Raw genomic sequence first — 13,185 nt, 5'->3', positions numbered from 1 at the left:
CACCTGTATCCAACTGACTTATATACTCCCCTGACCTGATGCCTTCTAATTTTTTCAAACTTTTCACAATGTCCTATACCAACTAAACATTTTTCCAAGCAATTACAACCAATATCCCACCCACTTGTGCTCTTTTACAACTTGTTTCCTGTACAGTATTGTGTACATTCACCCCTCTACCTGCCCACCTTTATTGTTTACAGTCCAGCTCTAATATACATAACCATCTCCATCAAGGTTGTTCAACTGACATAACTCTTCTCCACACCTTTCATACCTTTTTGTGTTCGCTTAAGAAAATACATGTATACAAGCAAACATATAAACATGTGAATAAATACACAGTGTATTATATGTATTTGTTGTGCATTTATGTATTATTAGTGTAGTATTATTAAATAGTGTATTTATGTATTATTTATTAGTGTATCTACAAGCATGTACACACAAGAATTCTCACACAAAGTGCAAGCATGCATAAGCACTCATGCATGTACACAATTACTACATGTATCCACACATGAAAAAACAAAAACATAAGAAGACACTGATTCAAGCAAAAATTACAAAGGTGTCAACAAATTGTATGAGGGTATTGGTCAATACCAAAATAATGGTACTGTACTGTATTGGGGCAAACAACTGTGTTTATGCAGGTGAGGAGGCTTTTGCATTTAGCTGCTTTGGTCTCCAACTTCATTCAGGTCTCGAAAACAACACTCAACAGGACACAAAAGTCTCGCTATCAAGACACTCAACTGTGCCAATTTTAAAGTAGGGTAGAGTTGACAAACTACTTGTTAACTTTTAATATATTAAAAGTTTAAGCACAGCCTAAAATATTTAAACATTTTAATGGAGACATACCTTTATATACACTGTATTTGTATATCTTTGGACACCATGATGGCCTGCTGTAAGCAATTATTTGTACTATCAACTGTGTCAGATGTATATGATGCATTAACAGTATTTGTAATTGAAAAACCATTGCATGCATTGTAGCTTAATTACTTTTTGAGTTGCTTCTAAAATTACATTAATAAGAGCTCCTATACTTATGCATTAGCAATTTTATCCTTGTGTCTGAGCTGCAAAACTTCACAATGTATAAGCACAGCCTTGTCAAGATACCCAAGACCAAAACATACGGAAAATGTATATAATTTAAATAATCCTCAAGTTTCATAATTTTGTATATACTCTCAGGGTATGATCTACTCTTCACAGCTGCTCCTAATCTTCTCACCATAATCTCACTCTAAATTGTGCTCACAGAATCATGTTAATAGACTCTCAAAATCAATAATGACCACAACCAATATTAAAGTTATCCCACAGCTGAAACTAATTTCCTCTTGTCATTTTACCATCACTTATTTGTATACTTTAGGATTAGCAACTATAAAGGCAAATATTTCTTTGGCATCAGGAGCCATCAGCAATTTTCATTCTATTTCAAGTAAATAACTTACTGCCACAACTTACAAAAGAATCAAGATCTGGATACATAAAAGATTAATTGTAGAGCTCAATATTTACAATGACAAATTGAAAAGTAATGTTGGTCGCATGCACTGGTTCTCAACAAACGGTTTCACAACAAAAATAAGAGACACTAACCCTTGGTTGAGCTTCAGGCTTACTCACATGGGATGCAGAGCTCACAACAGGGGGTGGCTGTTGGGGGGCAGGAGGGGCGGTACGAACAGGGAACCCTGAAGTGATGCTTCCGCTCTTACCACCCTAGGGAAAGTTTTTTGTATCACTATCAGTATAAGCAACTAAACAAAATCTACTTAAAATGCTGGAAATAAATCATTGTCAGAAACAAATTTCCTACTAAAACATTAAGAAACACTGAAGTTATTTTGATTACAAAAGGATAATCATGATGTGTATAGATAGATAGGTACCTTATCTCTTTTCAAGATGCATTCGTGTAATAAGAAAAAAGAAATAAAAATAGGGTGTCAAGAATAATGAAAAAAAATTTCCGAGCCAGACTCTGAAGCCAGAGCCCATATAGTCCACTGAGGCCTTATTGGCCTGGTCTCCCAGCACGACAAGCATCTTTGCATATGGTCAATGAAATTAGGAAATGAAAAGTGGCGACTCCAATTCAAACCAGCACCAAAAGATCAGCTCACTACAAGAGCAAGCAATACCCTGAACAATCCTTCAAAGCAATACTGTTTTTATTTACAATTTAAAATGAACCCTGCTGCACTTGGCAGCAAGCTCAGGAGACATCCGAGTGATTGGCTTGGAAAAAACGTTTTACTATGTTTAGTACACTATTTCTAAGTTGAAGCTCCTTGGATGCTCCTGAACTAGCTCCCAACGCTGAACAAAGCTATTAAAATACTGACAAGAAAAGGAGAGCGAACAAGAAGCAAACAAATGAGGCATTGCACCACAAGATAACTGTAAGAGTGAACGTGGAGAACCAAGCCTCAAGAAAGTGCAATGAGAAGCAGCAGCATTCAAACATGTTGATGTAAGTTTACAGTAACATCAGTCCAGCATTCCTCATTGGCATGGTAAAGACTGGAAACAAATCCCCAGCTCATGTTGAAGCATCAGTGAAGAGTGAAGGTGATGGAGCTGGATGATGCTATAGCACTGAATCCACATAATACCCAAAAGAGGAAACCTGAGAAGAAAGATTCTGGAAGAGTACTGAAGGCATGCAGCACGTGATCTCTGAACATGTGACAGGTTGCCAACTGGGAAAACTGGGACAGAGCCTGGAGCCACAGCCTGCTCAAGGAATACATGATGCACAGTCTAGATTAGTGATGGTGGACAAAATAGGGGTTGGCGGCTTCACCAACACTTGCATTAATGGGTGCTGCCAACTAGTGGTACCTGGGTTAACTTACTCCTAAAGGTAGTTAACAGAGCAATAGTTAACATTTCTTGTGTTTCCAATTCTTTGCAGGTGGTGTCAGGGCCATTGCTTACTCTTTTTTTTTTTTGTCTTATAGTGACCTGATACCCCCCCCCCCCCTCAGTGGTGGCTTCAGTTAGACATACCACTTTCTCCTTTTCCTTAATTTCTCTGATAAGATCACTTGCAAAGATACAGTTCTTGTCATAATGAGGGACAAGGTCAAGACTCGGGGAAGTCAGAGTTCTGCATGGACCTTTTGGGCTCTGGCTCGGGAAGCATTCGAGAGGCTCAAGTCAACACACTAAAATTAATAGTAATATCTTACAGTAAATCACAAAAAGATGTCCATATGTTTTTAAACAAGGCTTTAAACACCATGATATGGAATACAGTAGAACCTCGAGTGATGAGTGCCTCAATTTATGAGCATTTTGAATAACAAGCGCGACGATTGCCGACAATTAGTCTTGATTGGCGAGTGCTCGTTTGATTAACAAGAAACCACATGGTGCATTCTCGCTGCTTCTCTCACATTCTTGGACACCTCCAACTCCACTACGGGCTCACCATAGCCCGTGCTACTTGAACCTTTTTGTTCCAGGTAGCAAATCTTTAACAACAACCTCCAAGGATGCAAAGAAATTATTTTTTTTTGTTTAACCCTTAGACCGCTAAGGGCCTTTTGGCCTTCAACACCCACAGGCGCAACAAAAAAAAAAATCCTAAATTTTTTTTCGTCTAATAAAAGTGTTCATGTGTGTTCCCTGATCATGGGGGAAAAAAAATTCGTAGGTGGCATATTTTGGCCATAATTGGGTGAGGAAGTCTGGCAAAAAAGAGGCGTTGACAGAGCAGGCGCCAGATGAGATCTGCTCCGCCCGAGCTGTCAGGCGGGGGCTGCCACAAAGATATTCTTACCTAATTATTTCAATGTCTGATTTTTTCTTTGTTTTTTTTTGCAGTATTATTATTCAATAGTGTATTGTGATATATTTATATAATAAAATGTGTGAACCATCGCTGTACTCAAAATTATGGTGTGCATATCAGTGATTCAATTATTATGTTCATAAAACAATAAACAAATAGTTTTGCTGTTATTACACTATATACACAGGTTATATATAAGTATCTGTATGTTTTGTTCACCATAACGAACCATTAAGTTGGTATTGTGAGTCAAAAAGCAACGAAGAGTGGCTACCACACACCAGCCAGCCAGCCAGCCAGCCACTCACCACTACTCCTTCCCTCACCTCCTCACTCACCCACATACTCCTCCCAACATACTGTTTTTGCTTTTATTCACTATACACAGATGTTATATATAAATATCTACATGTTTTGTTCACCATAACTATACATCTAAGCTTGTATGGTGAGTTCAGGCAATAAGAGACATAGCTACACACAGAGTCAGCTGGTGGGTGCCGCCGTCACTGGTTCAAGGCCAGATGCACTAATATTTCTCCTCCAACAATGCTGTTTGTGGTGTTATTACACCATATACACACACACTTTATATACAAGTATTTACATGTTTTATTCACCATACCTGTACAAATAAGCTGGTATAGTGCCCAAAGACCATAGTGGTCACCAGTAAACAACATGTCAAGTCTTGCAGACAACGCACCTCCCTCACCAAAATGGAAATTTTACAAATATTTTAATTTTGGACGGCATTGCTGTCCTTCCGCAAACTACGTGTATTGATTTTAGAACGGCAATACCGTTATCCAGACGCGATAATGTTAAAAGCAGCGAGTGGATTTCTGGAAAATATAAGTTTATTTTCCAGGAAATCCACCCACTGCTTTCAAAGAGCTACTACTGTGAATACTAACAACTACTGTGAATACTAAGCAGGTAAAATACCCACCCCTGGATGTGGTTGTTGCACTGGCAGTACCCCAGAATGGAGGGCCAAATGTGATCTCACATTTGGCTGGAAATACTTCTCTTGTCCTCCCTCCCCAGGTGGCATGAAACTACTTCCTCCAGGTTTGCCTTTGTGGTCCATCGCTTGGTGAAGAGTAGGCACATGTGTAGCTGTGATAAAAGCATGGCCTTAGGGAAGAAAACACATAAATGGAGGCATGAAAATAAAACACACATTCTTTTCAAAATATACGCCCACTTACTGTCACTCAGAAACTGCAAAATTAATACCAAATCTAGATAAAACTTGACTGACACATGAACATGAAGAATTTCAGTTTACCAATTGGCTGTGAATGCTTTTCTTAATTAAAGGCCTTTTAAAAAAATACTCTTATGCCATATATTTGTCTGCCAGAGAGAAGAGCTTGAAAACTGCTAAATCCCCCCCTCTTGTGGAAGAGTAAGTGTGTGACCAATGAAGAACTGCCCTCTCCTCTATTCTGATTAGCTTGTGATATTGTGGGTTCAACTTGACAGTACACTGGGGGACTCCTATTAACTCATTAAACAATCAGTTTCATTACTGTTTTACAATTACACTTTAGTATTTAATTTGACTCGAGCTTCATTGTTTAATTAAACAAAGCATTGCTTTATTATTTCACATAATCACAATATGCACTATTGTACATTATTGTTATTAATCCATTTTCTACTTTCTTTGGGTTGAGAGGCATCATCCTGGAGATAAAAAGTTGACATATATATATAGGAAAGATTATATGAAAAAAGATACCGCTTGTTTCATTTATTATCTTGTTTAAATAAGACTTAAAGAAAAAACACAGTACAGTGTGTTTGCTGGTGAGATGGCACTTTATTCTATGATTACCTTGGTTTATAAACATCTTCAAGTTGTATACCAGTCATTACATATGAGTAATTTTACAGCATTTACATGGTAAAATAAAGCACTACAGTACCTCTTTTGAGGTTGTGCTTTATTGAGATGAGTGCACTACTAGAGCACTTGTATCAATACAGTACTGTACTACCTTTCTGTGAATAAATTTCTAAACAATACCATGATTCCGAACATGGTCATTATTACTCTTACTGTCATTTGGTTTTCTCTATGGAAATTCCTAATACTGTACTTGCATAATGTTACATAAATAGGCCACTCTTCTTACACTTCAATTATCTCTGAAACTAGAGTTTCAACCTTGAGTGGCTTCTAAAATTCCAGTTTTTAATCGATTCTCACTATTTTGACATTATGTACTCAGCTGTAAGTTCTACAATCCCATCAGAATGGATTTTTCATAAACTTTATACATTTGGAGATATAATTTTTTTGGGTCTAAATTTGCAGCATATTTCAAGTGCCTTATTGATGATTTTTTTTACAGTAAACTATACTAAAAACCTATATTCTAATTTGATGAAAATGAAGATCATATGCTATTCTGAGAGAATAATAACATTAAATGAGCAAGTGGTGATAGTTCATATTTTTTATTCTGAATTGAAAATCTGAAGATTTCAATATTCAATTTTAAAATTAGTTTTGATTCTCTTGTTTTTCAAGTTACATTGTGATCATTTAGACAAAGTTGGAGCATTAGCCTAGTTGATTATGCACAAAAAATTGGAAAGTGTTTGTGCAAGTTTTAAAAACTTATGTTAAATTAAGTTATGCCAAATCATATACTGTACTGTATGTATGTATTGTGTGGTTTAAGGGTTAAAAACAAATTATTTCAAGTATGAGAATGAATCAATAAAAATGGCAACAAACTTAAACGATAATGAAGTAATAATAAATCTTTAATAACAGTAAACCAAATTTGAACAAAATAAAACAGGACAGAATTCAAACACTGGACACTTACCTCGACCACTTTGCATATAAACGGGCTGGAGATGTTTGTCATCTCGAGAAGGAGGTTGTTGGGGTTGGGAAGAAGGAGGGGGATTGGTGTGGGTTGGTGCCGCAGGTGGGAGATAAGCCACAGCTTGGGAGGTGGTCTGGTACTGGCTGGAGCTGCCATGAGCTTGAGTAGACCCATGGTAGTAAGGAGCCTGACCTGCCACGTACACATTGCCTGCACTCCCCGCCTCTGTACACATGCGCGGATCACACAAATGGGTTTGTTAGCATGGCCAAAAAAACTTGGAAATCTGAAACAAATTTATATACTTACCTCTTTTATCTGCATGTGGAAACAACTAAAGGTTCTGCAGAGTCCTAAAGCATTTTATTTTAGTGATGGAACTTGAGTGTGAAGTTTTAAACTTTAAAGCACGAAAATTACAGCAAATGCAAAATAACAAAGAATTACATTACAATATGCTTTCGTGAATTGATATGAAGAAAAATTAATTAGTATTACTCAATAATTAAATACATCTTCCTTTTAATTATATTATGTCTTAAATTGTTTTTACCGAACATTCAGGTAGTCACCTTGCTGTTTTTTATATACAACAAGTCAGTATAATTAGTGCATCTGTAAAAAACATCTAATAAAATTCAACAATGTACATTTCTGCGTTGCAACACAGGCAATTTGAAATATTCAAAATTACATCCAAAAGTTGGAATATTTGTAATAGTATTAATCCTCTAACCTATAATTTTATAAAATGATTTTGTCATTTTGAATTTATTTTTAACTTTCCAATACACATTACTGAAATAAAACACTTACTGTTCATAAAGCTGTGAGGCGCAGTAAATACCAACACAACATGATGCAGACACATACACACACATGAATGCACGATACAATATCACTGATAAAAGCCAGGAAAATTTGTATATGACGAAGCTAACAAGAATGCTTATACATTGCAAATTCTAACCTCAAACTGAATTACAGAATATAACCCCTTGCTACAAGATCCCCTATCTCTCCTAGGCTATAATAATATATTAACTGAAGCACAAAGTCATGTTAACACATACAAAAGGCATGGATTTTGTTGAACAATGGAATGTATTTGAAATCTACAAAAGCCAAGTTTATACCCGGGATTAGTCTAGTTAGTTTGTAAGCTGGGAGTAGTGAGGTCAAAGGGGTTTGGGCATGGTATTTAATCAATACTGTCAATTACTTGCCTCTAAGCAATCAAATACCAAAATATTTTATTACTTGCTTCTTCAAATACTAACTTGCAATGCATTTTAAAACTGTTATACCAGTACAAATTTTTGTCATATTCCTATGTCTACCGCCATCTCAATTTCATTCCTTTGTCTCTTGAAACTTAATTTCAAGCAGTAAAATCTAATCATGAGCTTGCACTCTGTAACCACTTTGCTGCCATGAAACAGAGCTTCAACTTTTTAAAACCAACTCACAAGCATATCAAATTAACACAAAGAAACAAATGAACTTACTGGTTGTGGCAAGAGTCACAGGTACGCTGGGAGGAGCATGCCCTGGCAAATTCTTGAAGTTGTACGGGATCTGTTGATATCCTCCTTGAGGTGGCGGTGATGGTGTCCGTGACCTTTTGAGGGAGCCCTGGAACAAAATTAATGCAAGCTTATGTAACTTTTGAAAATTGAATTACCAACTGCAATAAGCAGAAAAATGCAATAAATTCAGTTTAACTCATTTTATACAAAAAAATGAATGCTATTTCAGAGGCCATGTTTAATCAGTGTTGGGGATAACAAATATTCCGAAACTTGAAAAGTAAAAATCTAAACGTAACTAAAAACAACACATTTGACCTATGCAACGACCATATTTTTAGATGAGGCAATTATTTGAATCAAAGAGATATGGCTAGATATCTGTATGAAGGAGTAGTAGTGCCTACCCTCATGTACAGCTGTGAGACGATGGTGTGGCAGGAGCATGAAAAATCAATAGTTAGAGCAGTAGAAATAAACAATCAGAAATGCACCTGTGGTGTAAGGAGGACTGAGTGAGGAATGAAACTATCATGGAAAGATGTGGGGCACAGAAGTCAGTAAGTGTTCAGACTGAGGAGTGTATCAAATTGGGTCATAATAAACAAATAACAGAGCAAAAGATAAGAGGAAGACCAAGGGTATGAATATATATATATACAGTACTGTTTGTTTGTTTGTGTATATATATATATATATATGTGTGTGTGTATATATATATGTGTGTGTGTGTATATATATATATATGTATGTGTGTATTTTATATATATATATATATATATATATATATATATATATATATATATATATATATATATATATATATATATATATATATATATATATATATATATAATATATATATATATATATATATATATATATATATATATATATATATATATATATATATATATATATATATATATATATATATGTCGTACCTAGTAGCCAGAACTCACTTCTCAGCCTACTATGCAAGGCCCGATTTGCCGAATAAGCCAAGTTTTCATGAATTAATGTTTTTTCGTCTACCTAACCTACCTAACCTAACCTAGCTTTTTTTGGCTACCTAACCTAACCTTACCTATATATATAGGTTAGGTTAGGTTAGGTAGGGTTGGTTAGGTTCGGTCATATATCTACGTTAATTTTAACTCCAATAAAAAAAAATTGACCTCATACATAGTGAAAAGGGTAGCTTTATCATTTCATAAGAAAAAAATTATAGTAAATATATTAATTCAGGAAAACTTGGCTTATTAGGCAAATCGGGCCTTGAATAGTAGGCTGAGAAGTGAGTTCTGGCTACTAGGTACGACATATATATATATATATATAAATAAATAAAATGAGACATTGTGAGCGACTGTGATGAAAGAAAAATTAAGTGTCAATAGTGTACAAAAACCAGTGTTGATTGTAATGAATCCCCATTTTCTGGGTAAGCCCCGGAGGCTTCCTGGAGCTATTGGGCTAATATGCAATTCATTAGACCAGGGGCCAGATTCACAAAATCTGACAGTTACACAAGCACTTACGAACCTGTACATCTTTTCTCAATCTTCGGCGACTTTGTTTACAATTATTAAACAGTAAATGAGCTCCGAAGCACCACAGGGGGGAGCCCCATATCTCCCCCCCCCCCCGTGCCTGTGACCCAGCCATTCTAGTTCGGATGCTAAGTATCAAAACAAAGCAAAAATCACCAACCGGAGGGAGGGAGGGTGCCAAGGAGCCTCTGGGGCTCACCCAGAAAATGGCGTTTCATTACAATCAATGCAGGTTTTCTGAGGGAAACCCCTTCGGCTCCCTGGAGCTACATAAAAAAAATGCTGTATAAGGAAGAGAGGGACTTACCCGGGAGGCGGCCGCCACAAGCTCCTCAACTCAAAGGCGAAAACAACTGGCTGTAACCTGCGACCAAACCACACGAATGCCCAGGAATAGGAATGTTGACTAAATAACGGGCAACCAGGACCCTCTTCGACCTCCTAAATCCCCTCCGCCCAAATATCAGCCCAAAACATATTGTCGAAGACGGCAGCCAAAGCAGCAAACTTCATAACATCATGGCCACGAGGATGGAACGCAGGCTGGCTAGAATTAATAACCCTGCGGACGATCTGGGAGACCCGAGCCCTGGAACAGGGAACGAGGGGAAACTGGATCAACCCAAAGCGCATCCCTGTGCAACACCTTGACGTCCCAACCAGCAACAATGGTGTCACAAACGCACCAGGGAAGACAACCCTGACACACACAGGTAGTAATCACAGGGCATTTTGGGAAGGCTGCCCTAGGTGCATGCAGCCCCGGTACACCTCAGGTACACCTGGCCACCACACCACGAACAGCAGAGGACACCACTAAAGCAAAACACTGCGTAGGAAATCAAGGCCAGAGATGACAACTGCCCTGGATTGCATTAGCCGACAAGCTGGAATGGCCGGGTTGCTGGCGCAGGGGGGCTGTATGGACGAGCGCCGCAGCAGTGGGGTGTGATGTTGCCTCTTTGCCTGTTTCCTTGGGATTGGAGGGAGTTCTGTCTCTGTTTGGTTTTTGGTTGCAATTTTCTTACCATGTGGGGTCTGTTTTGTTATACCTACCTTTCTGGGTGCCTAACCCCAGTTGATGGCAGATAAGGAAAAACCCCAACCACAGGGGGGGGGGGGGTGGTTCCAGGGCCATTGCTCCCAGTGCCTTTCTGAGGGTGCCATCCTCTGGCTCGTGGTCCCCAGTAAACTTAACTCCTATGACTAATGCCCTGGTCTAATGAATTGCATATTAGCCCGATAACTCCAGGGAGCCGAAGGGGCTCCCCTCAGAAAGTGGTAGGGAATGAAGCTAGGAAATATCACTATTCTGATAAAGTGAATAGTATTTGTCTGATGCCTTCAATATGACAACTTATGAGAGCCCTTTATATCTAGTCATACTAAGTGTGAAGGTATTGCAATGTTTGTTTCATGTTTGAGATGATGCCCTTTCTATGTGAAGCTATATAGGATGTGTAGTAATTGCCCAAATGGAGTTACAGAATGAGAGCTATGTTTGCAGTGTCCCAGCTTGCCTAAAAATTTTATCACACTGAGTTTTGAAGCTTTCTGAAGGTTTTTGCATAGTATTTAATTTACTCCCTTCATTTACCACTTTGGCTGCAAATGAATTTGTGAATGCTTTGACATTTTTTCTTAATGTGAACTAATGAGCTTGTTTTCAATTTGTCAGAATTGTGTGCTTAATAATCATATTGCTGTCTCCTTATCAATTAGTTTTGGCATATTAAAAACCTTCAGTCTCTCCTCATAGTTCTTATTTATTTAGGTCTGGAAGCCATTTGGTAGCATGTCTTTGCATCTCTATTTTACCTACAGAATGTTTTTTTAATATATATGGGCCATACGAAAGCTGCACATTCTAAGCGAGGTCTCAAGTATGTCATAATCTTGTGAAATAACCAATTCAATTAACACCCTCTACAGTGCTCAGTTCCTATAGCTTATAAATATACCATAGAAATGAATAGATCATATAACAAAAATTAATTGTGTTAATTGTTGCTATTATCACACACACACGCGACATGAAATGTGTGCAACACATAAATTGTATGTTGTTCTAATTTATTATTAAACAAGAAGCAAAACGCTTATTTAAATTTGTTTGGTTTTTTATCAAAGAGTGGATGAATTAGTTTCCTTAGACATATTTACAGAAGCTATGGAGCTACAGACATGCCCCTAAAATATATTCCAGTACTTTTCTTTAGCATTTAAGAAATGCTGATGCATACTCTGCTATGACTTGCCTTTCAAGAAAATTCAATAGAAGACTTTATCCAATAACTGTGTAATCCGAGGCTACATCTTTAACCACTCGGTCAAAAAATCCATAAATGCAAACTTCAATCTAATATACATATATATATATTAACAGTATTGGATAAAGGAATTAAAAAATGATAAATCTCATTTCTATTAGTTCATATAATAAAATGTAATTAAAGTGCAAACTAGCAACAATAGTTCAGTAATACATTTTAAGGCGTTTTATTGATGAAGTTTCATCTTAAAAACAGGTTCATGATTGCATAAACTAAGGGCAAGTCAGACTGAAACATTTGGGTTACTAAGGACTTACAAGAAGCATCCCAATAGTGACCAAGATAGTACAAAGAGAAAACAGATGAAGACACTTTTTCTATCCACTACTGTATCTCCACCAGACGATACCATGCCATGAATACTTACAGGAGGAATTAAAGCCTGAGGTTGTGCTGGTGGAACCTTATATCCGTGGATGGGCAAAGAGGCTCGACCAGCAACAAGATTGGACTGGAACAGCATTTGTGGATGGCCTCCCAGAGGGATTGTGCCATGTGGGTACGAATGCACCGCCATCAGTTCACTGAGGATGTTGGAGGGTTATCAGTAAGATTTTTTAAGTGCATTAATTCACAAACTAAAATAACTTGTCTGACTTATTAGCATTATACCACATAAGTAATGGTAATGTCTTTTCACAGCCAAAATAACATAGGATAAAAACTTATGTATTTGTGAATTTTATGTAAAGATTTACACCAAGTCTTTCACACTCTCCTGAGTGCTTTGTCAAGGTCTGAGTGTGTAGTTAGGACAAGACTTTGATTAGTCATCGAGATACAAGTGTCGTTCCAACCACATACTCAAACCTTGACAAAGCACTCAGAAGTGCACGAAAGAGGTGTAAATATTTACATAAAATTCACAAATACACAAACCCTGCCCCCACTCTGAAACCCCCAGACCCTTCAGAACTGGAAGAAGGAGGGGAGGGGGAGGACCAAGACAAACAACAGAAGGGGAAGTACAAGGGGGCGTGGACTGAAGTCAAAGCGACTAACACCCCCAAGTCCGGGCCAGGTTCTGGCTCGTGGACCCCAGTAGGCCAAGAACTTTATGCACATTGACTGATGCCAGGGTCTAATACATTC

General features: G+C 37.5%; 2 protein-coding genes across 2 annotated transcripts in view; one reads left to right on the top strand and one right to left on the bottom strand.

Annotated features, from left to right (window-relative positions):
* Window positions 1-4,757: 4,757 nt before the first annotated feature.
* On the bottom strand, window positions 4,758-12,556 carry LOC123761573 (KH homology domain-containing protein 4). The gene is made up of 4 exons (XM_045747590.2): window positions 12,461-12,556; window positions 8,187-8,313; window positions 6,676-6,903; window positions 4,758-4,966 (listed from the first exon to the last, which is right to left on the bottom strand). Exons 1-4 carry the CDS (start codon window positions 12,554-12,556, stop codon window positions 4,758-4,760), a joined length of 660 nt encoding a protein of 219 aa, XP_045603546.1.
* The window catches only part of LOC123761649 (3'-5' RNA helicase YTHDC2), a 55,467-nt gene continuing 54,743 nt past the window's right edge, over window positions 12,462-13,185 (top strand). Inside the window, exon 1 of the mRNA XM_045747715.2 lies at window positions 12,462-12,640. Coding sequence (XP_045603671.1) covers window positions 12,563-12,640 — 78 coding nt within the window. The 5' untranslated portion in view covers window positions 12,462-12,562. The remainder of the gene's footprint in view (window positions 12,641-13,185) is intronic.

The sequence above is a fragment of the Procambarus clarkii genome, chromosome 24 (genome assembly GCF_040958095.1).
Source record: "Procambarus clarkii isolate CNS0578487 chromosome 24, FALCON_Pclarkii_2.0, whole genome shotgun sequence".
Classification (NCBI taxonomy): Eukaryota; Metazoa; Arthropoda; class Malacostraca; order Decapoda; family Cambaridae; genus Procambarus; species Procambarus clarkii.
The sequence above is the reverse complement of the archived record's forward strand: the minus strand, read 5'-3'. Positions and strand labels throughout refer to the sequence as shown.